Source organism: Crinia signifera, chromosome 1 (genome assembly GCF_055691185.1).
Source record: "Crinia signifera chromosome 1, ASM5569118v1, whole genome shotgun sequence".
NCBI lineage: Eukaryota > Metazoa > Chordata > Amphibia > Anura > Myobatrachidae > Crinia > Crinia signifera.
Window position 1 is genome coordinate 82,275,231 of NC_139217.1, and position 24,293 is coordinate 82,299,523.

General features: G+C 42.4%; 1 protein-coding gene across 2 annotated transcripts in view; it reads left to right on the forward strand.

The window, feature by feature from the left end:
• LNX1 (ligand of numb-protein X 1) overlaps positions 1–24,293 on the forward strand; it is a 157,059-nt gene that overhangs the window by 63,963 nt on the left and 68,803 nt on the right. For both annotated transcript variants that reach the window (XM_083168393.1, XM_083168392.1), the window contains exons 3-5: positions 6,265–6,426; positions 11,391–11,593; positions 20,181–20,552. In XM_083168393.1, the coding sequence (XP_083024519.1) occupies positions 6,265–6,426; positions 11,391–11,593; positions 20,181–20,552 (737 nt within the window). The remainder of the gene's footprint in view (positions 1–6,264; positions 6,427–11,390; positions 11,594–20,180; positions 20,553–24,293) is intronic.

Sequence of the window (24,293 nt, forward strand, 5' to 3'; positions counted from 1 at the left end):
TCTCTACCGAGTACCACTATATATGGATGTCCTATAGCATTCCATCAGTTTCAGATATTTGTTCTAATGTCCTGGCTATCTGGTATCTGGTGTAATTTTTGAGTTTCAGTTTCCAATTCCAGCTCTGCTTGCTAGTCTGCAGGCTCCAGTTCTATGCTCTGGGATTCAGGGTACAGTCCCGATTTCCTCATTTCTGGTTTTGGATTATTGATTACAGTTCTAGTTGTGCCCGGTTCTGAGTCTCCATTGCCTTTGCACTCCTGGGTTCCCAGTAGTGGGTTCCATATCCAGGATTACGGGATCAGGTTCTGGGGTTGAGCGCTCCATGATTCGTTACAGGTTGTATTACTTTGAATTCCATACTCCAGCCCAGTTCCTGGTCTAGCATCCTACCTTGTTTCCAGTGCTACTGATTAGTCTACCCTAGAGAAGTCTCATAAAAGCATCCAATCTCCGCTTCAATCCAGCATCAACTAAAACCAAAGGTCCCGACACAGATCAATAAAAACAGATATCCGTGACATGTTGTAGTTAATGCACAGGGTGGCTGTGGTACCTATAACAGGCACTTCACCTGGTGGCCTATGCTAGCTGCTAGCCACGAAATAACAATTAACAATTTTAAATAGATCAAATACTGATAGTGTGACAGCGATATGTAAACAATCACATAAACAGTGTGAATCAAATACCGGTTTTAACAGATGTGGAATGAGTTAAAATGTAAAGCTTTCTTACAATACAATAAATCACATTTGCTAATCCCTTAAATTATACATTTTCTATTCTCCTAAGAATCAGAGGATCTTCTTACTTCAAGATTTATGATAATCTAAGTCCGGCATCTGGAATGAGATTGTGGGAAGTATTTGTAGAGAATTTAAACTCATGATTGCTCCCTGTTTGATATCTTTGGAAAGGTCCAAACTTGCAGATAAAATGGAAATTTACCAATATGAAAAACCTAGTTTTTCGTATTGGTATTTTCCCTACGACTGCATACGACTGTTTAAGTCGTATGCAAAGTCGTGTTCCGGAGGATCAGTTACAAAGCAGTCATATACGACTGCTTTGTAACCCTCCGATGGTGTAATGATTCGTATTAGCGGCCGTATATACGGCTGCTAATACGAATTATTTCTAGCAGTCTGCACGGATCAGTCAGATCCGTGCAGGCTGCAAGGTGTAAAAAAAAATAGAAAAATAAATAAATAAAAAAAAAAACGGCGTGGGGTCCCCCCCACAGCTATAACCAGCACCAGGCTGAAGGAGCCGGGGCCGGTAATTAAAAATCAGGGAGCCCGACAAATAGGGGTTCCCCGATTTTTAACAACCAGCCCCAGGCTCCAGGTCCGGGGCTGGTTCCCAAAATACGGGGGACAAAATGAGTAGGGGTCCCCCGTATTTTAAGAACCAGCCCCAGGCACAACCAGCCGGCAGGGTAATGTCACAGCCGGGGGACACTTATAATATAAGGTCCCGCGGCCAAAACATTCTCCCTACCGACCAGTCAGCCTGGCCAGGGGCCCTGGGGGAGTGGGGACCCCCCCAATAAAGGGGTCCCCCCCCTCCAGGACTTACCTGACCAGGCTGAAGCCTGGTGCTGTCCTCGATGCCCCTGGGCGGTGGGCATCGAGCTGATAAATGTTGTAAAAAATAGATAAACCATTGTTTTTTACTGTGGCACTACAAGTGCCAGCAAGCCTCCCCAGCAAGCTGGGACTTGGAGAACCACAAGTCCCAGCCTGCTGGGCATTAAAGGGCCCGCTGGCACTTGTAGTTCTACAGTTAAAAAAATAGTGCACAAAACACACTGACACACTTTTAAAATAAAACTTTATTACACACAAAGCCCACACATACTGATACTTACCTATCTTCTTCCCATAGGTCGCCCTGATGTCCTGTGTCGGCGTCTTCTGGTCCTGTGTCGTCTTCTTCCTCCATGTCGACCGTCGCTGTCGCCGTCCGGATCCGACGAAATCCATTTGGGAAGCTGTGGAAGGAAACCATACTCACCTGTCCCAGCGCGACGTAGTCCAGGTAAGGGTCTTTGCAAAACAACAAAACGCACACCCGAATCCAGCCGGACAAGCAGGGAGCCGCACGGTGTTTACATCGTGCGGCTCCGCCTCCCGAATGCCGCTATTGGCCGCCTTGCGGCCTAGCGGCTCCTGATTGGCCGCTAGGCCGCAAGGCGGCCAATAGCGGCATTCGGGAGGCGGAGCCGCACGATGTAAACAAACACACGTGTGTCTCCGTCGTGTCCGCTTGGATTCGGGTGTGCGTTTTGTTTTTTTGCAAAGACACTTACCTGGACTACGTCGCGCTGGGACAGGTGAGTATGGTTTCCTTCCACAGCTTCCCAAATGGATTTCTTCGGATCCGGACGGGGACACCATCGCCGACAGCGACGTCGACATGGAGGAAGAAGACGACACAGGACCAGAAGACGCCGACACAGGACATCAGGGCTACCTACGGAGAGAAGATAGGTAAGTATTAGTATGTGTGGGCTTTGTGTGTAATAAAGTTTTATTTTAAAAGTGTGTCAGTGTGTTTTGTGCACTATTTTTTTAACTGTAGAACTACAAGTGCCAGCGGGCCCTTTAATGCCCAGCAGGCTGGGACTTGTGGTTCTCCAAGTCCCAGCTTGCTGGGGAGGCTTGCTGGCACTTGTAGTGCCACAGTAAAAAACAATGGTTTATCTATTTTTTACAACATTTATCAGCTCGATGCCCACCGCCCAGGGGCATCGAGGACAGCACCAGGCTTCAGCCTGGTCAGGTAAGTCCTGGAGGGGGGGGACCCCTTTATTGGGGGGGTCCCCACTCCCCCAGGGCCCCTGGCCAGGCTGACTGGTCGGTAGGGAGAATGTTTTGGCCGCGGGACCTTATATTATAAGTGTCCCCCGGCTGTGACATTACCCTGCCGGCTGGTTGTGCCTGGGGCTGGTTCTTAAAATACGGGGGACCCCTACTCATTTTGTCCCCCGTATTTTGGGAACCAGCCCCGGACCTGGAGCCTGGGGCTGGTTGTTAAAAATCGGGGAACCCCTATTTGTCGGGCTCCCTGATTTTTAATTACCGGCCCCGGCTCCTTCAGCCTGGTGCTGGTTATGGCTGTGGGGGGGACCCCACGCCGTTTTTTTTTTTTATTTATTTATTTTTTCTATTTTTTTACACTGCAGCCTGCACGGATCTGACTGATCCGTGCAGGCTAAAACGCAAATAGAACAGGAAAATGGTGTTCTATTTTCCTGTCGTATTTGCGTGGGTGTTTCACACCACTAAGCAGCCGTATTGTCAGTACGGCTGCTTAGTAAATCAGAAACCACCATTCTTTTGAATGGTGATTTCTGTCGTATCCTATCGATGGTGTAGACATTCGTATTTGTAACTACAAATACGAATGTTCCATCTTTAGGACTACGAATTGTTGTATTTTTGGGATTGTAAATCCCGAAAATACAAATTCGTAAAAAAAAGGTGTATTTCTCCCTACGAATACACCTTTTTTCTACGAATCCATTTTGGTAAATGTCCCCCAATGTGTCATGTAGGTTCCTGTAATCTGATCCATCTCCTGTATACCGCAGAAGCAAGCATGAGGCAAGCACTGTATCACCGCCAGCAATAGGATGTACTGGTGACTGCATTTGCTTTCTAAGGCGGACTTGCTTTTAATAATACATTTGTGAGTGACTATGGGATTTATGCGCCTTCGTGGATTATTAACAAACGAGGCAAATAATGAACATTGGCCATTTAACAATAATACATTCAAGGGAGGAACACTGTTATTGATACTGTTGCTACTAATGGTGAGCTGTGTAACATAAGCATTGCCACAACTGGAAGCTAAGATCCCCTGATTTTCAGTTAATGATTTGGCTGGAAGATGTCACAGTTAAGCTGCCCATAGACGGTCTGTTCCCGGACCGTCCGTTCTGTACTATGAGATGCGCGCTCCCGCGCATCTCATCGTACGGTACAAAAAGTATGTGCTGCACATACTTTTTATACTAGCTAGTTATCGCATCGCATTGCATGCACACTGCATGCACAAGGCATGCACAAGGCAGGCATGCAGGATGCGATGTGTACTATATAAGTCCCAAACGGATCCGTTAAACGGACCGTGTATGCGCAGCTTTAGGGATACATTTACTAAGATGGGAGTTCTAATAAAGATGGGATGTTGCCTATCGCAACCAATCAGATTGTATTATCTTCTAAAAGTAGTTAAATAAAAAAGTAGAATCTGTTGCTAGGGGCATCCCATCTTAGTAAAATCACCCCTAACACTCCTACATTGTTTTTAATTATCATTATCTACCTTTCTCGTCTGTACATGTAGTCCAATTTTGTCAATGAATGTTAACCCCTTTAGTGGTATGCCCGGGCATATCACTAAGATAGAATAGGTGTGCGCCAGTGGTGTCCAGGTGTGCACCACTGGAGCAGCACCTCTAGAGCCCCCACCCCACCACCCTTCCAGTCCCCCCCCCCTTCTCTCTGGCGATCGGTACGCCGGAGCTCCGTTGACCTGCCTGACAGCTGTCACTCAATTTACAGTGACGTCGGTGGCAGGTTCGGGTATGGTTGGCGCGGCTTGGGGGGACTTGGGAGCACTCAGGCACTCGAGTTCTCCCAAGCCACTGCGAACATCCCCCAGCCTGCCGCCGACGTCACTGCTGAATGTGACAAGTGGCTTAGTCAGGGGGGATAGCGGCAGCACTGCAGGGAAGCTCCGGCGCACTAATACCGGAGCGGAGGTGAGGGGGGGCTTACAACTTTTTGTGGTGGATTTTGCTGGGGCAGGACAGGTTTGTCCTGCCCCAGCAAAACCCATCACTCAAGGGGTTAATGATTAGGGGGGTAATTCAGACCTGCGAATTTGCACGACCGATAATCGATACACAGCACATGCAGGCCCGCAGTACGCATGCGCAAGGCCGTTTTGCGATGAAAGCCTGCTGCTTTTTTTTTTGCGCAAGGTGATGACCGGAAGTAGGCGTCTGGGGACAGAAACCGAGTGCTAAGTAAAATGCAGCCATGCCTGGGGAACGCTTGGAGTGTGCGTGAAAATGCTAGGGGTGCCAAAGCGCTCTAGGGGAGGATGTGTGTGATGTCAGCTCCAGGCCGTGTATGCCTTTTTCCATCGCACCACTGAGGAAGTCTCTGGCTGCTCTGAGCCTGCGATGACTGCTGCCCAATGTAGAAACCACTTGATAGTGAGCCTGTTACGGTGGGATTTGGACATATCCGCTTGGCTGCAAAGAGATTTGTAGCGGCACACATCCATACGCACAGCCCTCACATTAATTTGCAAGATGGGATCTCACTCTAGGCGGCTTAACTGAATGCTGGCCGCTGTGAATTCGCAGCCATTTCATCAAATCTGAATCGGCTCCTAGGTGCAAATTGTTCAGTATGTATGAAAAATAAAGATACATTTTTCATAAAACAAGATGGGCGGTGGTAAAGCAAACTCTTTGGGGGAAATTTACTAAGATTTGTATTCTACTTCACATGTGATGTTGCTATGGGCAACCAATCAGAATCTAATTATATTTTTTAGCACCCTCTAGAACTGGGGTAGCCAACCCTAGTCCTCGAGAGCTACCAACAGTGCATGTTTTGCAGGTCTCCTCACAGAATCGCAAGTGAGCTAATTAGCTCCATCTGTGTATCTTTTAAAATGTGTCAGTGGTTAATGAGTGCAGCTGTGCAGCAGCTAGGTTGTCTGGAAAATGTGAACTGTTGGTAGCTCTCGTAGGCTAGGGTTGGCTACCACTGCTCTAGAAGATAGTAGACAGGACCTGATTGGTTGCCCACAGCCACATCACATGTGAAGTAGAATACACATCAAAGTTAATTTCCCCCTTTATCTTTTGAAACTGTTCTGTGTGTATGCTCTATATCGTTCGTTCTGTAGCTGCGGGGAGTTCAAGGGAAATGGTTAACGATATCGATAGCTGCCTTTACAGAATGTGTATGTAGCATCAGGAGGTTATTATTTAATTAATAATTCACAGACTTAGTAAATGTGGTTTATTTTGTTTTAACAAAAAGATTTAAAACTTCATTTTGTACTTGTTTTTTCCATCATTTGGCGCACACTCATTAGATAATAGTTTAAGTAATGGTGACATGTCAGGGCTATTCACAGTCTCCAACACTGTGTCCTACTTAAGGCAAAAGTGTTCCTTAATGTTTATAGATTAGTCTCTGTGAAAGAAAGTATATTTTTGTCTTGCAGGTCGTACCTTTGAGCGTTCCACTGTCAGGAGCCTGTCATTTAAGAAGATAAACCGAGCTCTCAGCGTTCTTCGGAGAACAAAGAGTGGAAGCGTCGTTGTGCATTCCGCGGAGAGAGAGCGAGGGATCCTGCAAAATGCAAATGTCACAGATGACTCTTTAGGTTTGTTTTCTTTTCGGGATAATTTATTTTCTTTTAAGCAGTTTCATTTCTACACTATTTTATACATTTTTTTTTAAATTAGTATATGGGGAAAAACTGAAAAAAGGGGAAAAGGGAAGATTGCAGAGGCCTGGGAGAAACATACTGTATCCTTCAAATGTGTGACAAATACACATTATTATAACCACATGAATATAGAGTTGGGCTAAACAATAAAAACAATTAAAAAAACAATGAATAAACAGAAATTGGAGTTTGTTCTAAAAGGGCCGCCCTACACACAGGGTGACACTGCTGAGCGATCTGTCAGCGCTGTGTGCTGAGCCGTCGCCTCCTCTAGCATCCTCAAAAAGTGTCACTCAAAAAGTGTAAGTGGGCAGCCATTTTGAGATGGTCGTTTTCAAGCAGCAGCGAGGAGCGCCAGGACTCGACGGCATCACATTTGAGGGGTAAGACAGGCTGCTGGTCCCGATCAGTGCAGCGCAGACCCCCGTTGTCCACACTTAACTCATCGCCTCCCCGCGATCGCAGGGTCTGCGGGGCTATTGTTATACCACTGGGACTACACAAGTTCCAGTGTAAAAGATGAGTCCAAAACATTAAGCATGTGGCCTAATATCCCTCCAAAAGGACCAAAATTTAGGACATTCCCATATGATCTGGGTTATGTATGTCTACATCATTTTGGTTATTTTAAAATTTTTGGGCAGATATACTAAGCTTCAAAAGTGATAAATTGGAGAGTGATAAACAACCAGCCAATCAGCTCCTACCTGTTATTTTTCAAACCCAGTCTGTAACGTGTCAGGTAGGAGCTGATTGGCTGGTTGTCTATCACTCTCTGCTGTATCACTTTTGAAGCTTGATACATCTGGCCCTTTAACTCCATTAAGAAAATCCTACTGTGCTCTTCCTCCTACGGCTTTGTATGTAGGTCAGTTTCTCATTTAAGTTGGGTAGAAATCTTTTCCGAAGTAGGAAGTCATACCAAAGTTATTATGAGCAGTGTGGGTGAGAGGTGCCAGAGTGAGAGGCGATGTGATAGTTTCTGTACTTAATAAATACGTAATAATAGGGCTAATGTACGAACCACAAAATCTATGAACCCATATGGCTCCTTTATTTGCACAAGCATAACTTAATCTGCACAGGCATCAGATTCTCAAACTCTGCCCTCAGGACCCCACACAGTTCATGTTTTCCAGGTCAGCTGTGGATTTCTAAAATGTGACAGTAGGTGATACACAGGGCTCCTGCCGGGTAAGCTGGAAAACATGACCTGTGTTGGGTTCTGAGAACCACTGCTCTAAGCCCATGATCATGGTGCCCGCTTCAGATGCATACAACTCTGTGTGTGAATAAATATACTTTCCCATACACTCTTCTTGCGAGCAGTGTGCGTCTGATGTACTTCTGCCCATGTTTCATGTGAATAGAATTTGTTATTTCTGCGTGGTTCAGACATGTGCCTTTCTGGTGCCCTTAGGGTGAAATAAGTGTGTATATATTTCCTAGCCTTGCTTAGTGATTCTTATGCCATGTCAGCCTTCCCGTATGGGGTCCGACCTTTCTCTTACCTCATCTGCACAAATGAAAATAAAGCAAGACATACAGTCCGCTCTGGGTGACACCGCTGCAGGTCACATGTGCACATGTGTAAGGTCACACTCCTACAGTTTTACATTAATCTCTTTCACTCAATTAAGTTTTTTTTTCCCCATAAAATATTATGCAGTTTATCCTTGTCTATAGATTTAATTAATCATGTGATCACTGGGACATCAGATCTTTATTTATTACTTGGACTTCTGTATGTTTAAAGCCTTCTTTTATATAGGAAGACTTGCAAAAAAGATCTACCTCACAACAATGGCTTCGCAGTGACAAAGTAGAACAGAGCAGGATTATGTATCATTGGGTCATGTGACCACCCTAGCGAGAGGCCACCTCCAGCATCCCTCCCCTATAGACCATTAGAATCCCTACGCTCACATGCTACGGTGAGCAGGATCATATCTACTGACCTTCCAGCAGTCTGAACAAAGGTTTCAGCAAATGGGTCAGTACGATCAAATATGCACTGTCCACATGAAGCCACTGACTCCTGCATTCCCAGAAAATGAGGCTGACATACTCCTGTTTTCTGATTGGCTGGACATTTGTCTCTCTTTATCACCCTTAAATTTATCTCTTGTTAAGGCTTAATACATCTGCCCCAATGTGTGTAAATGTATAGGGTCACCAAACATGGATGGTCAGGTAGATACACCCCTAAGGGTTTCCCATGCTGGGTTTATTTGGAAAGCTGTGATATAATTAGGACCAATATTTGCCTTATAGACAATCAAGCATGGCTCATGGAATCATAGTTGCACGGCATTGAAATTTGGTTTTAAAATGATTCCTATTTCAGTGTTCATCTAAGATTCTACAAATTTGCTTGCCTGCAACTATAATGTAGGGCACACACCACAACGACCGCTCATGTCAGTGTCTCGTCCGACCCGCTCACGGTGACGCGGGGGGGGCACGACCCGCTCACGATGTGCACCGTGAGCGGGTCCGATCCGATGGCGACCCGCACCCGGCTGTGAGGTCATCATTCAGATCCTACCTGCAGCAGGTAGGATCTCAATAACGACCGACCCGCGGGACCGCGCATCGGATCGGTATCGGTCCACACCAGGACAGAAAAGGGCCCAATCACCACACAATCTACATCCAATTGGTCGGAATTGGATCTAGATTGAGGGGATCGGGCCCTAGTCGTCCTGGTGTGTACCCAGCATAAGTGTGATTCACATCTAGTGGCACAAGCTAAAAAAGTGGATATGCTTTTAATATGTCTGCAACTATCCACTGAGAATGAAGGGATATTTTGCAGCTATAGAAATGGTTATACCGCAAAACCACCCGCCATGCTTTCATTATAGACGTGACCCTCTGCGCACAAGATGTCTTTACCCAAGATTAAAAATGTATTTCACATATGCTTCGCCCTTAACGAGGGAGCTACACAGAATTCAGTGTGACATGTGGCTTCACTTTGATACAAGTCTAATCAGTAACACATTTAAACAAATTAAATTTGCAGATAGTAATCAAAGTGTAATCGCTGAAAATCACATTACTGCATGCCACTGCCGCTAATTGCTTCCAAAGACCGGAACATTTTTTTTCTCTGCACTTTAAATATAAACAGATATATCACCAATGTACACATCAAATAAAACCACATCAATATCACATACAGTAAGACTCAGTAAATATCGAATTAATCATATATGAGTGCATGCAAAAGCAGTGTTAGACATAGCAACCACACATATATACATTTTATAAACAGCATTAAAAAAGATTGGTTGGCACGGAAACAGTCGTTTTCCCCTGTTTGTAAATGTTTTTGAGAAATGTTCCTAAAAATCTCTGCTACAGTAGCATTTTAGAAATAATCCAGTGAAGTGGACAGATGTCTGTTCCCCTGGAAAGTTCGAGAGACTTCTGAATCGCTGAGAGCTCTACCAGACTGCCCAGAGAGTAGGCTATCCTCCCATCCAAGGGAAGTGGGCGATCTGGGGGAGGGATGCTGAAAGGGCTAGCCACCTGTGCACAATGATGCAAACTGTGGCTTTGTACATCAAGGGCACAACAGGTGTTACAGTGCAAACCCACCGTGGTCTCTTCCTGTTCTCTCCCCAGGCCCTGACTCATAAGTCAGCAAGAACCTATTATCTCTCTCTTATTAAATTTAACTTGGATTATTTTTTTTCTAATTGGTATTTGTTTAATAAATATTTTTAAAGCTGTGTCAACAGCTCCCAATGTTATTATCTCAAACAATGGAGATTTATCACTGGATACATGCACTCATGAGTTTATGTGGCGATTCATGGGGAGATGTATGACATATTGTAACAGAACTTCTACCTACCATTTTATGGAACACACTTGATAAATAGTAGTTAGTAGTTGATTGGTTACTATTGACAGCTCCCCCACTTGTTTTTTTAGTTTGATACATTTCTCCCTTAGGGCCATATGTAGCAAGCTTCAAAAAGTGATCATGTGGAGTGATCAACAACCAGCCAATCAGCTCCTACCTGTCATTTTTCAAACCAAGCCTGTGACATGGCAGATAGGAGCTGATTGGCTGGCTGTTGATCACTCTCCACATTATCAATTTTTGAAGCTTGATACATCTAGGACCTTGTGTTGTAGGTTAATTATACCAATTCAGATTTTTGGGGGCATTGGCTGTGCAGCCAACTGATGCAATAAATCTGTAAACAGAAATATCAGGTGTACAAACGCAAAGACCGATATACTGTATATTTCAGCTGTTTGTTTGAATGCCCAGTATATCGCCATTTGCCTAGTGTGCTTCCAGCATTCATTTCATGGTAGCTTTTTAGAGCTCAGTCAGAATTTAGTCACACAAACAGTTTTTATTAAAACATGTTTTATTAAACAAATCACAATGGGCAAAGTGCAGTTATCAATAATAGTGTAAAATATGTAGATGATGGAATAGCATTTCCACATAAGAACCATAAATATAAAATGTAACACATAAATATAGCTTGGGGGTATCCTGTTAGCAGCAGTGATTATCATTGTTCCCATGAATTTTCATGTGAACGCTGCTGGCTGCTTATTGGATACCGTAATATCCATTAGTTTTAATTGCCAGAAGTGGCATTGTGGGTAAAAGGATATCCCCTAGTGTAAACTGTACTTCTACCTTTCTTTCTAATATTATTAATAATAATATTAATAATAATAACATTTAAGAACATTTCCTTGATACATAATAAAAATAAACAAAAAACAATCATCAATAAATATAAATGAGAGCAGAAAGGGGGATAAAAAGCAAGTTGAGGGGGTAATTTAGTCCTCCAGATCACCATTCTTTATGAAGCATTTACATCAGATTAATGCTCATTTATATTTGTCATTTCCAGTACTGCCAAATCTTTCTCATCTTATTCCGGATGGAGAAATTACTTGCATCAAAATCAATCGCTCAGATCCCAGTGAATGTCTCGGCATTAGAGTGGTGGGTGGGAATGAAACACCTTTGACCCACATCATCATACAACATATATATCAAGATGGGCTCATTGCTCAAGACGGCAGGCTTCTTCCTGGGGATATGATCTTAAAGGTAAGATATTGCTACTGTATGTAGAAAACTTTCCATTACAGGTTGAGTATCCTTTATCCAAAATCCTCGGAACCAGAAGCATTTTGGATGACGGAGTATTCCGTATTTCAGAATATTTTTATATTTCAATGATGTATCTTGAAGATGGGTCCCATGTGTGAACAAAAAAATGCATGTATGTTGTGTAAACACATTAAACACATGAAATACACACAAATATGTTTTGTTTGTGCATGAAAAAAAGGTTTTAAAACATAAAACAAAGTTTGCGTACTATCTCAGGCACTGAATTTGATTGCTAAGCAATCATTTTCTTGCACATATTTAGTGCATGTTACATATCATGTCCTGTGCAGTGCCAGTTATATATAGTGTGCAAAGTAGTGCCAGTTCCATATCATGTCCCCAGTAGTGCCAGTTCCAAATCATGTCCCCAGTAGTGCCTGTTACATATTATGTCCCCAGTAGTGCCAGTTACATATCATGTCCCCAGTAGTGCGAGTTACATATCATGTCCCCAATAGTGCCAGTTACATATCATGTCCTAAGTAGTGCCAGTTACATATTATGTCCTCAGTAGTGCTGTTACATATCATGTCCCGTGCAGTGCCAGTTATATATAGTGTGTATATAGTAGTGCCAGTTCCATATCATGTCCCCAGTAGTGCCTGTTACATATCATGTCCCCAGTAGTGCCAGTTACATATCATGTCCCCAGTAGTGCCAGTTATATATCATGTCCCCATTAGTGCCAGTTACATATCATGTCCCCAGTAGTGCCAGTTCCATTTCATGTCCCCAGTAGTGCCAGTTACATATCATGTCCCCAGTAGTGCCAGTTCCATATCATATAACCAGTAGTGTCCCCAGTAGTGCCAGTTACATATCATGTCCCCAGTAGTGCCAGTTCCATTTCATGTCCCCAGTAGTGCCAGTTACATATCATGTCCCCAGTAGTGCCAGTTCCATATCATATAACCAGTAGTGTCCCCAGTAGTGCCAGTTACATATCATGTCCCCAGTAGTGCCAGTTATAGATGTCATCAGTAGTGCCAGTTACATATTATGTCTCCAGTGGTGCCAGTTATAGATATCCCCAGTAGTGCCAGTTACAGATCATGTCCCAGTAGTGACAGTTACAGATGTCCCCAGTAGTGACAGTTACATATCATGTCCCCAGTAGTGACAGTTACAGATGCCCCTAGTAGTGCCCATTGCATATCATGTCCCCAGTAGTGCTTTTAGCAACAACAGCAAAAAAGTACATTCCCGAAACTATGGTTTTCAGAATAATTTGTAAACCAAATATTCGCATAAGGGATACTCAACCTGTATTTACCTTTGTGATATGACATGTTAATATAACAAATGAGGATTAGCAAAACTTAAGAAATGTATTTGGGAACTAGGCAGAACATTGATTATATTAAAAATTGACTCCTGAGCTTACCTCTAAGATACAAAATCATTTTATTATGGTTCATAAAATAAGTACGTTTATATATTTGTGTTGCTTGTGTATTCTGTAGATCTAAATAGGTTAGTAAATGTTGCATGGATATCGCCTATTCTAATTGTTTTTCTGTTCATCCGTGGACCATTCAGCCTTATTTATTAGGATGGTGTTCAGATACTATTTTTTACCTTATTACATAGTCAAGTTAAACTACAGTATGAGGTTCAAATCTAAACCAAAGGACTAAACTTACCCTTTTCTCATACATGTACTATATGACATTACATGGCCTTTCATTATTGACTTAGTGAGCCTCCATAATAGAGTAATGCGATCCAAATGTTCTGCGTTGTCATTATTACCGTTTTCCCAGAGTGCATTAAATATGACATGAAATCCTTAGAATAATAAAGATTACGATATTCACTTTAACTGTATAGTCTTCATAATCCTGAAATGTTCTAAGATAAATACCCAGGGTAGGGCCATTTATTAATAAACCAAAAATACAATCATAAAGTACTATGAAGTTCTATGTGAATACTGGTTTGGCACAGTGTATTTGGTAGTGTGCGTGATCACTCAAGTTGATCATTTCCTTTTGTACAGCAATAAATAATAAAATCATATAATTGAAAGATAATTAAAAGGCTTCCTTTAGGGTCATTTACTTCTTTGGTTTTTTTTTTGTTTTTTGTTTTGGGTGTTTTTTTTAGAATCCCTTTTCTTTGTCTAGTTTATGGTAGTGTGATGATTGTTTTGGTTTTGTGTACACATCTGGTCATTGAAACTTTAGAAGGATCAGAAGAATGCTTTGTCTGAAGACTGTGTGTGTGTGTGCTCCAGATTGATACAGACACAGAAGTCAATTCAAATGCAAGTTTCTTTCTGCTGGTTCTTGCTCCGGGCGCTATTCCCAGCAAGATGTCTCGTTGCTCATCCTGCTCTGATCTCAGTTTGCCTTTCATGTCTCTTCCATGATATACTAGAGATGAGGCCTAGGCATCACTTAATGACTGCGCCAACTGTTAATGAACTGAAACTGCCAACATACCTGCCATCTCATTATTATTTTTTTATTAATATATGAAGTTAGAGATACAAGTAGTCCTCCTTCCCCCACCATCACATTCTGGTGTTATATGTAATAATCATCCACTTAGTTTACTGTTTAGGGAAGTAATATATTTACTTTTTGTGCTATCAATCGGCAGAATTTGCATTCATTGATCATTTCAGATAAGAATTGTTTTTTTACTCTTCGACATATTTTGAATGTAAGATTTTGCAGAGTGCTGTATATACTACTGTATATTATGTATTATTTTTACCTTTTTCTATAAGATGTCAGATCATATGATGTTCTTAAAGGCTGACGTCACTTTCAGACAAGTATCTATATATATTTATATATACTAAATATATACTGTGTGATGCAGCGCTCGTAGTTCAATAAAACGACCACCAAGGCAGAGGTAAAAGTTTCAACGTTTCAATCCGAAGATTGTCATCAGGAAGCTTCCTGATGACAATCTTCGGATTGAAACGTTGAAACTTTTACCTCTGCCTTGGTGGTCGTTTATTGAACTATGAACGCTGCATCACACAGTATTTATTTATCCCCGTAGGGGGTTCTGCGTGCACCGGGTGAAGTTGCACATTGTATGTACCACTAGTGGCCACTTGATGGAACAAATTACTCTTTAACAAAAAGTGAAATCAAAATGATAAGTTTCCTGGATATGGAGCTGTGAAGATTGGAGGTAGGAGCCTTCGTTTTAGTATGTACATAAAATACATACTATATTTTACTGGTCTACTGTAGACCCTTCTCTGAGGATTAGAAACACTTGTGACAGAATCCTCACATTAAATTGCCTTGATACTTAAATATTCTGTCCATTTTTGGAAGATTAAACAAATAGGTCTCCAATATGGCGGCAGTCACATGATTCATGCCGGAATCATTGCTATCTTCTGCTTAATCACTTTATTTCTGAATATTATGGTTGAAAAATGCGCAACAGACACCTAGTCTGATTGGTCTATATAAATAACAGATGGGCGTGGGTCCCCTCCCCCTAAATCTATGTCTGTCCTACAACACTTTAGAATCCTCAGTGCTGCGATAATTATGCACACATTTTATTGCAAGCGATCCTGGTTTCCGATATGCAAATCCAAATCAAAAGCTTGGCACATGATTTTTTTTCATACTTCTGGCATCAGACAGATTTACGGAGAACCCAAAAGGTTAATCTGGGTTTCCTGAAACGTTTTCATATTTTAATATATTTCATCATTTTTTCCGTGGGATTTGAAGCCGTATAAAAGCTGTCTCTAATCAGCCTAGTATGTCAGGCATGAGTGGCTTTGTATCTTTACCAAATATGCTGACTGCTCAGATTTTCTGTGATACATTTACCCGAGAGTGAGAGTGAAACCTAGCTAATTTGAAAATGAATACAGATGGAAAGTATGACAGCGTGGGGGCAGGTGACTTTAAGGTTAGCAAGTGGACTGTTTAACTATTTCATGTCAAGGAAAGTCTGACTATTAAGTGGACTTGAATTTACAGGCCATCAGAATGGTTTATAGACATATGGACATGGTTTGTTTGTAGACAAGCCTCTCTCTATCCCGCCCACTGTATTATTCCCTAGCCCCATCATGTCCTACTGTGGGACAGATGTATCAAGCTTCAAAAGTGATAAAGTGGAGACTGATAAACAACCAGCCAATCAGCTCCTGTCATTTTTCAAATCCAGTCTGTAAAATGGCAAGTGAGAGCTGATTGGCTAGCTGTTTATCACTCTCCATTTTATAACTTTTTGAACCTTAATCTTTAATCCAAAACTATACTGGTAGGTTAATTGGCTCCCAACAAAATGAACTCAAGAATATCTGTGTGTGCGTGTACATGTGGTCGGGAATACAGATTATAAGCTCCACTGGGGAAGGGACTGATGTGAATGTTTACTCTTAAGCGCTGCGGAATATGTGTGCACTATATAAGAAACTGCTAATAAATAAAATACACATCCTAGTGGGGGAGTCATAATATGCACCCCCCATGCATACACCTCCCAGAGGGGAGATGCAGGTGTTAGGGCATAGGACAATGTAACTTTTTTGAAATGTGCCAGAATAATTTATTATTTATTAACAGTTTCTTAGGGTTGGGATCATTTGGTCTATTGCATTATGGTCGAAAGTCATTAGGTCGAATCCATTAGGTCGACATGCTAAAAGGTCGACATGACTCTAGGTCGACATGGGAAAAGGTCGACATGATTCTAGGTCGAAAGGTCATTAGTTCGACAGGTCATTAGTTCGACAAGGTCATTAGTTCAACATTGTCTATGTCGACATTCACAAGGTCGACATGGGGTTTTTCACTGTTTTTTTACCTGAATGTCAACACAGTCGACATGGACACAGTTTAAAGTGCACTGCATCCCCTCGCATCGCTCGCTGCGCTCGCTATGCGTCGGGCACGGTGCCTCGCTACGCCCGGCACACTATTTTATTCTCCCACCACGCCCTAGTGGATGGTAGGGCATGAAATACCGCCTGTCGGCACATGTTGGCTCAAAAAACAGTGAAAAACTCCATGTCGACCTTGTGAATGTCGACATAGACAATGTCGAACTAATGACCTTGTCGAACTAATGACCTGTCGAACTAATGACCTTTCGAACTAGAATCATGTCGACCTTTTCCCATGTCGACCTAGAGTCATGTCGACCTTTTAGCATGTCGACCTAATGGATTCGACCTAATGACTGTCGACCATAATGCAGTAGACCAAATGACCGCATCCCGTTTCTTATATAGCGCATACATATTCCGCAGCGCTTTACAGAGTATAGTTGAACATTCACATCAGTCCCTGCCCCAGTGGAGCTTACAATCTATATTCCCTACCACATGTACACGCACACACAGACATTCTAGGGTTAATTTTTCTTGGAAGCCAATTGACCTACCAGTATATTTTTGGAATGTGGGAGGAAACCAGAGTACCCGTAGTAAACCCACGCATACACGGGGAGAATATACAAACTCCGCACAGTTAGGGCCATGGTGGGTATTGAACCCATGACCTCAGTGCTGTGAGGCAGTAATGCTAACCATTACACCATCTGTGCTACTCAAGGATAATATAAATATATATCTGCTGGGGATATTTACATACACATATTCATATGCTCCTTATTGACTTCGATTCTCCCATTCGGAAATTCTTTACTGACCCCCCTACTCCATACTGTATGTACTGTATTGTACCCCAGTGCCTGTGTTTTCCCTGATGTGCTGTTTACAGGTGCAAAGCCCCCCATCAGCCTGTACGATCTTAGGAACCCTGCCTAAGGGTTGAGCCGGTCCTGACTACTTAGCTATTATACTGAGTAGGGAATTGGAGTGGACCCAGGAGATGGGTTTTTAACTGAATCTTTGCCAATCCCTATTGCAAGGTACCCATGCAGGTTGTAGCCCTATTTTAACCCCTTTGAACAGACTGTGAAAAATATACTGCGTGCCCTTCAAAGGGAGCTTCAGTGGAATTGTCTGGAAATGGTATAGCAGTCTGGGGAGGATATTCATTTTTACTATATTTATATGGCCAAGCCAGGAAAACTTCTGTGTTAGCCATGTCGTCATCTCCTGTCGCAGTTTTCGTAATAAGGGGGGTATGATTAATGGTAACTGTCATAAAGAGAGATATGAGATATACTGTAGGAATCAGTATTCCTAAGTATTTTATGTGGGAGGGGTGCCAAGTAAAAGGAAACGACATTGCAAAGGTAGACGCCATTGAGTTAGAGAGATAGATATCCAATGCTGTAGATTTTGAGTAATTCATTTTAAAATTAGACATTTTGCCAAAACTTACAAATTCCTCCATACGGTTGGGTAGGGAAACTATTGCGTTGGTTATTACTGCCAACAAGTCATCCACAAAAAGTGCCAGGTGATGATTTAAATTAACTTGCAGGCCAGTAATGCTAGAGTTCTTCCTAATTGCACTCGCGCAGGGTTCGCCAACCCGTCGCTCGCGAGCGACGGGTAGCTCGGCGGGTGTATTGAAGTAGCTCGGCAGCTTCCACTGACCTCCTGCCGCGTAGAGGTTCCTTGCTTGGCGGCAGGAGGTCAGAAAGTGATGTAATGCAGAGTTTGTGGTCCTGACTTTGCGGCAGTGACCTCCTGCAGCGTAGCGGTTCCAACCTCGCTTGGCGGCAGAGAGTGACTCCGTGCCGCGTGACCGCCTGACGTCCCCAGCGCATGAATTCGCGCACTTTCCATCGACGCCACAGCCGAGCAGCCCGTCCTGCGCCACGCCGCCACAGCCTCTGCTCAAGTCCTGCGCGCAAGTCCTTCGTTTTGGTAAAAAAAAATTGTAAAACTCTGTGTGCGCAAAGTGGGCATCGTCTGTGTGGCATTGAGTCATTAAACATATGCCACACAAATGATGCCCATTAAACATATGCCCCACACCTTGGGTGTGGGGCATATGTTTAATGGGCATCATTTGTGTGGCATATGTTTAATGAGCATCAATGTGTGGGGCATATGTTTAATGGGCATCATTTGTGGGGCATATGTTTAATGGGCATCATTTGTGGGGCATATGTTTAATGGGCATCATTTGTGGGGCATATGTTTAATGGGCATCATTTGTGGGGCATATGTTTAATGGGCATCATTTGTGGGGCATATGTTTAATGGGCATCATTTGTGGGGCATACTGTATGTTTAATGGGCATCATTTGTGGGGCATATGTTTAATGGGCATCATTTGTGGGGCATATGTTTAATGAGCATCATTTGTGGGGCATATGTTTAATGAGCATCATTTGTGGGGCATATGTTTAATGAGCATCAATGTGTGGGGCATATGTATAAAGGAGCTTCACTTTGTGGGTCATAGGCATAATCGTCATCACGGTGTGTGCTGTGTGGCATATGTATAATGGTGCCTCACGGTGTGTGGCATGTGTATAATGGAGCATCACGGTGTGGCATATGTGTAATGGAGCATCACGGTGTGTGGCATATGTATAATGGTGCCTCACGGTGTGTGGCATGTGTATAATGGAGCATCACGGTGTGGCATATGTATAATGGAGCATCACGGTGTGTGGCATATGTATAATGGAGCATCACGGTGTGGGGCATTTGTATAACGGAGTATCACGTTGTTGGGCATATGTATAATGGGCATTGTGTGTGTGGCATATGTATAATGGAGCATCACGGTGCGGGGCATATTTATAATGGGTATCACGGACTGCACTATTAGGGTCATGTGTATCTGGCACTGCACTATTGAGGGCATATGTGTACCACACCCCCATTTTTCATGGCCGCACCCCATGTGGCTACAGCTGTTAGAGAGCTGACCATGCCCCCATAGCGGAAAAAATGGGGGATGTAGCCTCGCAGGAGTTCCACGGTAGTAGCTGAACCCTATAATTTTTGGCGCGTGCCTTCGGCACACGTAGATGTCTCTTCTCCTCTGCCTACAGTGTTGGAAGGTATGTTTGTGACATATTGGACATTGCAGTGTGTGCCATATTATGTCTGGGGCATTGCAGTGTGTTTTTTTTTATATTATGCAGATTTTTTAACATTTTTTACTTTAGTAGCTCTTCGGGCGGTTTATTTTGTCGCGAGTAGCTCCCGACCCAAAAAAGGTTGGAGACCACTGCGCTAGTGCCTCCATACATAGTACAAAGATCAGAGGTGAAAGCAGGCATCCCTCTCGGGTACCATTTGAGATGCATATGGGTTCTGAAAGTATCCCATTTACTCTGACCTGGGCCAATGGGGCTGGTCTATACATTCTTTTATATTAATTTACTGGAATGTGTACTGTTGCATCATGTCTCTTGGAGAATAGCAACAGCTGCAGGCTAAGTATTGCTTGGAAACTCTAGCTTGTGCTTGTATCAGTCTCATAGCATTTCCTTTAAATCTTTTTGCCTATTTAGGAATGAATGATCAAAATGTACTCAAACTGTCCCTTTTCAAACCACAGTTGTGTAGAGTTGACTGAGTTTCTTTGTTTGTCTGATTGTTACCGAACACAATATCTATCACTTCCTTATGTTTTCTTTTGTTTTGTAGGTCAATGGCATCGACATCAGCAATGTGCCTCATAATTATGCACTTTCCATCCTCAGACAGCCCTGCCAGGTGCTAAAGCTTACAGTTCTCAGGGAGCAGAGGTACAAATGGAGGGGCAATGGAATTATCACAGACCCACACACACCTCGGGATGACAGCATACATGTTGTGTTAAGCAAAAGCAGTCAAGATGTACAACTTGGAATAAAGCTGGTCAGGAAGCGCGATGAGCCTGGGATATTTATTTTTAATTTATTGGAAGGAGGAGTGGCAGCTCGAGATGGCTACTTGCATGAGAATGATCGGGTTTTGGCCATTAACGGCCATGACGTACGCAACGGGACACCAGAAATTGCAGCCCAACTCATACAGGTTGGTTATAATTCTGTACTATAGCAGTATATATAATACTCATTAATAATGTATAAGAAGTCATAAAATGGAGATTTTTAGTCTATGGTTATTGCCCCACCAAGCACCTCACCAGCCAATCCATATTCTTTCCTTGCACCTCTTGTATTTTGTAGTGTAATTTCAGTATACCTGTAGCCAGGTTCCAGGTATATAGAAACCAAGGGTGAGATTTAATAGGATGAAAGATTCAGAAAGTGAGAGATTTGGTAAGAAATCTCCAGGTTTTTTTAAAGCGGCAATCATTTACACTGCAAAACCAGTTCGATTTTGTAGTGTAAATGATTGCCGCTTTAAAAAAAAAGGAGATTTCTCACCAAATCTCTAACTTTCTGGATCTCTCATCCTATTAAATCTCACCCCTAGTGTTATGCAAGATATGCGTAGAGCGAATCCTGCGCATGCACAAATTACCAAACAGCGGTACTTTGTGCATGAAGTAGTGTGATCGGTATAACCCTCGGAGTAGGAAGCATGCCCAGTGTAGCTTAGATGCATATCACTAAGAAATACATGGCTCATGGTTAAAATTTTAAGCAGGTTAAAAATTATATTTCCTTTCTAAGAAGAGTGTAGCTTACTAGGAGAACGCCATTTACACTCTAAGAAAGGACTATATATTTGCAATAGCTGTGAGCTGCCAAAGAATACTTCAAAAACAGACTCAAAACTTTTCTGTTTACTCAAGCATTTCCATAATTCCCTTAAGTATTGTTTATGAAAAGCTTTTCAGTACTTTAGTATTCCTGTACTGTATTACATTCATTTTATCTGTTAAGCGGCCTTAAGACCTATTGGAGAAAGAGCGCTATATAAATAAAATTATTGTTATTATTTATTATTATTAATGTCCTCTACTAGTAATTGGGTCTATTTTCGCCTTCCAGTTGCACTTAAGTGGTGAATTGTAAAGACTTTGCCTATTGTAAATAAATGCTTAAAACACACAAAACTAGACATGGTAGTTTACAGAGTCATCGATTGAGAGCATGAGAGTAGATGAGATCCATTATATGTACTGGGTGGGCCAGCTATCCATTCCGGTAGAAAACCCAATATTGCACTAGACTCCCAGCGTTCCCTGTAAATTAGATTCACTGCCAATAAAACTAAAAACAATAAATCATATAAATTGCTCAAAGAGCAGGTAGGACATAACAAAATACATTGCCGTTGACATGTTCCTGCTAAATAAAGTTTTTACAATTTGAGATTACCAGTTAGGGAGAACTGTGACATAACCATGTACAATTGTTACATACTTTTTGAAACTGTTTGGTCCCTAAATATATCAGGACTCAATAGTACGTAACGTAACTTCTCTATTTATGTCCCACTTGGCTACAGTATGTGTCATTGTATATAGAGTGATTGAATGGCCTAATGAAAATATGGTAGAAAGCCAATTTCTGTACACTGTACAGACCTTCAGGTTACATTGCGTTAAAGCACGAGAAGTCCTTTATGTTACCCCCCTCAGTGTGTGCAAAATCTGCACTGAATTATCTTCTTTATGATGGAAACATCTGTTCATCTCTCGTGCTGTATCAAGTACTTTGTTATAAAGTCAGGCTTTGATTTAATTCACTTTCAACAGGATTATAATGATTTACACGTTGTCTGTTGTGCGTCTCTCAGTGTATGTTGTGGCAGTTCTCTTTTTGTTGTGTGTGTGTGGTTTGTGTATTACTTGCAGACCATTATCTGGATTTCGGGTCTTCCAATGTTCTGTTGTCTGTTTGTCCCTGTATTATTCTCCTTAGTGTCTTACTTACAGTACAACATGCTTCCTTTATGCAGCTGTGTCAGTTTTCTGGATCTCTTTACTCAATACAGTACAATAGCGAATCTCACTGTTGTCCAAGACACGGGCTCCAGGCTTGTTGTTTAGTGCAGGATGCTTAAAATGTTCCTCCTGCCAAGGACAGGAGAGAAATAAAAGCTGGAAAACCATTGGGATCTACTCTTCTGACACATACTTAGCCCGCAATTATAACATTCCTTCTCTCATGAAAGCTGTCCAGAGCAAGCGACATAAAGCAGGCCATGTGGGGCCCTCTTGTTATATCTGTCATGGCCATCATAATCATTCCTTTTCTCACCGTTGACTCCAGAAATCTCTGACAAGTTGCCAACATTTGTAATTTGTTGAGCACAACACCTGAAAGTGATTACATAGCTCATGTGCGCTACCTCTTTGCAAAATCACTGAGGTTACAGAAGGGCCACTGAGAATATGCAGTCGCTGGAGAAACTGATATACTTTTATAGCTTACCAGCTCATGGTTGCATACACAAATTCCCAGTTTACTTTACTGATACCTTAATATATGGAAAGATCAGAGATTTCCTGGTGTAACTTTTAACAACACTGCTCGCTGATCACACTGGAATCCTTGAGGGTATGGCATGTCCCTCCTCTTAAGTTACCATAACCCATTGTTAAAGTGACACTAGATGTGTTCCAGAGATAGAACCAGAGATAGAATCCCTTGGGAGAGTGTACTACAAACTACTGTATATGCTCAGTCGGCCAGTAATGTATGTTCCAGCATTGTTATTCACACCGATGAAGCTAGACTTCATACCAACGTCGACAAATACTCTGTTTGGTGCCCCTCTTCTCTGTATGTAGTAGCCACCCTCGGGATGCTTGAATATAGACATCAACAATGTAAAGGCTAAAACATTTGTAGGTTGAGGGTAGAGCTCATACATAAAGGTGCCAATGCTTGCTGCATCAATTTTTTGGTTCTGGTGCATCCAAAATCTCAGCTTGTATTACACGGCCTCACCCACACCAAAACATAAAATGGAGAGGGCAACAGAGTGTATACATACAGTGACCGCCATACAGGGCTGCCATCAGAAATTGTGTGCAGCTTATTGAGCCAAACAGAATCAGGTCTATTATGCTATGGTAGAGCCCCTTATACACATTATGGCATGGTAGAGCCCCATATACATGCTCTGCAAAAGTAGAACCCCATATACATGTTAGGCCACAGTAGAGCCTTATACAATATATGTTACACCACAGTAGAGCATCCAGCTTACAGTCAGCTTCCTGAGTGCAGCACAGGACTCCCTGGTCGACTCTGCTGTTATCGACTCCCAGGTCGACTCTGCCGTCATCGGCTCCAACATATCTGGGAATTCTGGGCCCACCCCCAGAGTGATTGAAACTGGGGTGAGCCTTGATGACACACCTCCTCCTGTGGAGCCATGCCCCCTTTTCCGCCTACTGGGTGACACCATCCTCAGTGATGCCACTGCTGTTAGCTCCACAGGGGCGGGGTCTCATTCAAATTACAAATATTCTATAGAATTTATTGCATAATTGATGGCACTATATTAATGTATGATAAAAATAATAATAGACAGCTTAAGGAGTTGACTGGTGAATGTTGCTATTTATAGTATACAGTATATGAGAGAGACGAGGCCACAGGCTGAGTGGATTTATAGGTCACTGTCTCCGAGGGGGAGCAGGGTGTTTTATTCCTTACAATATCAATGTTTTCCTGAGGAATGCTGAAAACATGGCATCATATTTTACAACTTAAACAAATATGCTTTGTCATACATAGTAGCATCATAAAAGTTAGTCAAGCAAAAATACCTACAAGTGTATTTAATATGTGTATAATACACATGTAATCAAATGGGGCCTTGCGATAAAAAGGTGAAGTTTACCTTAGG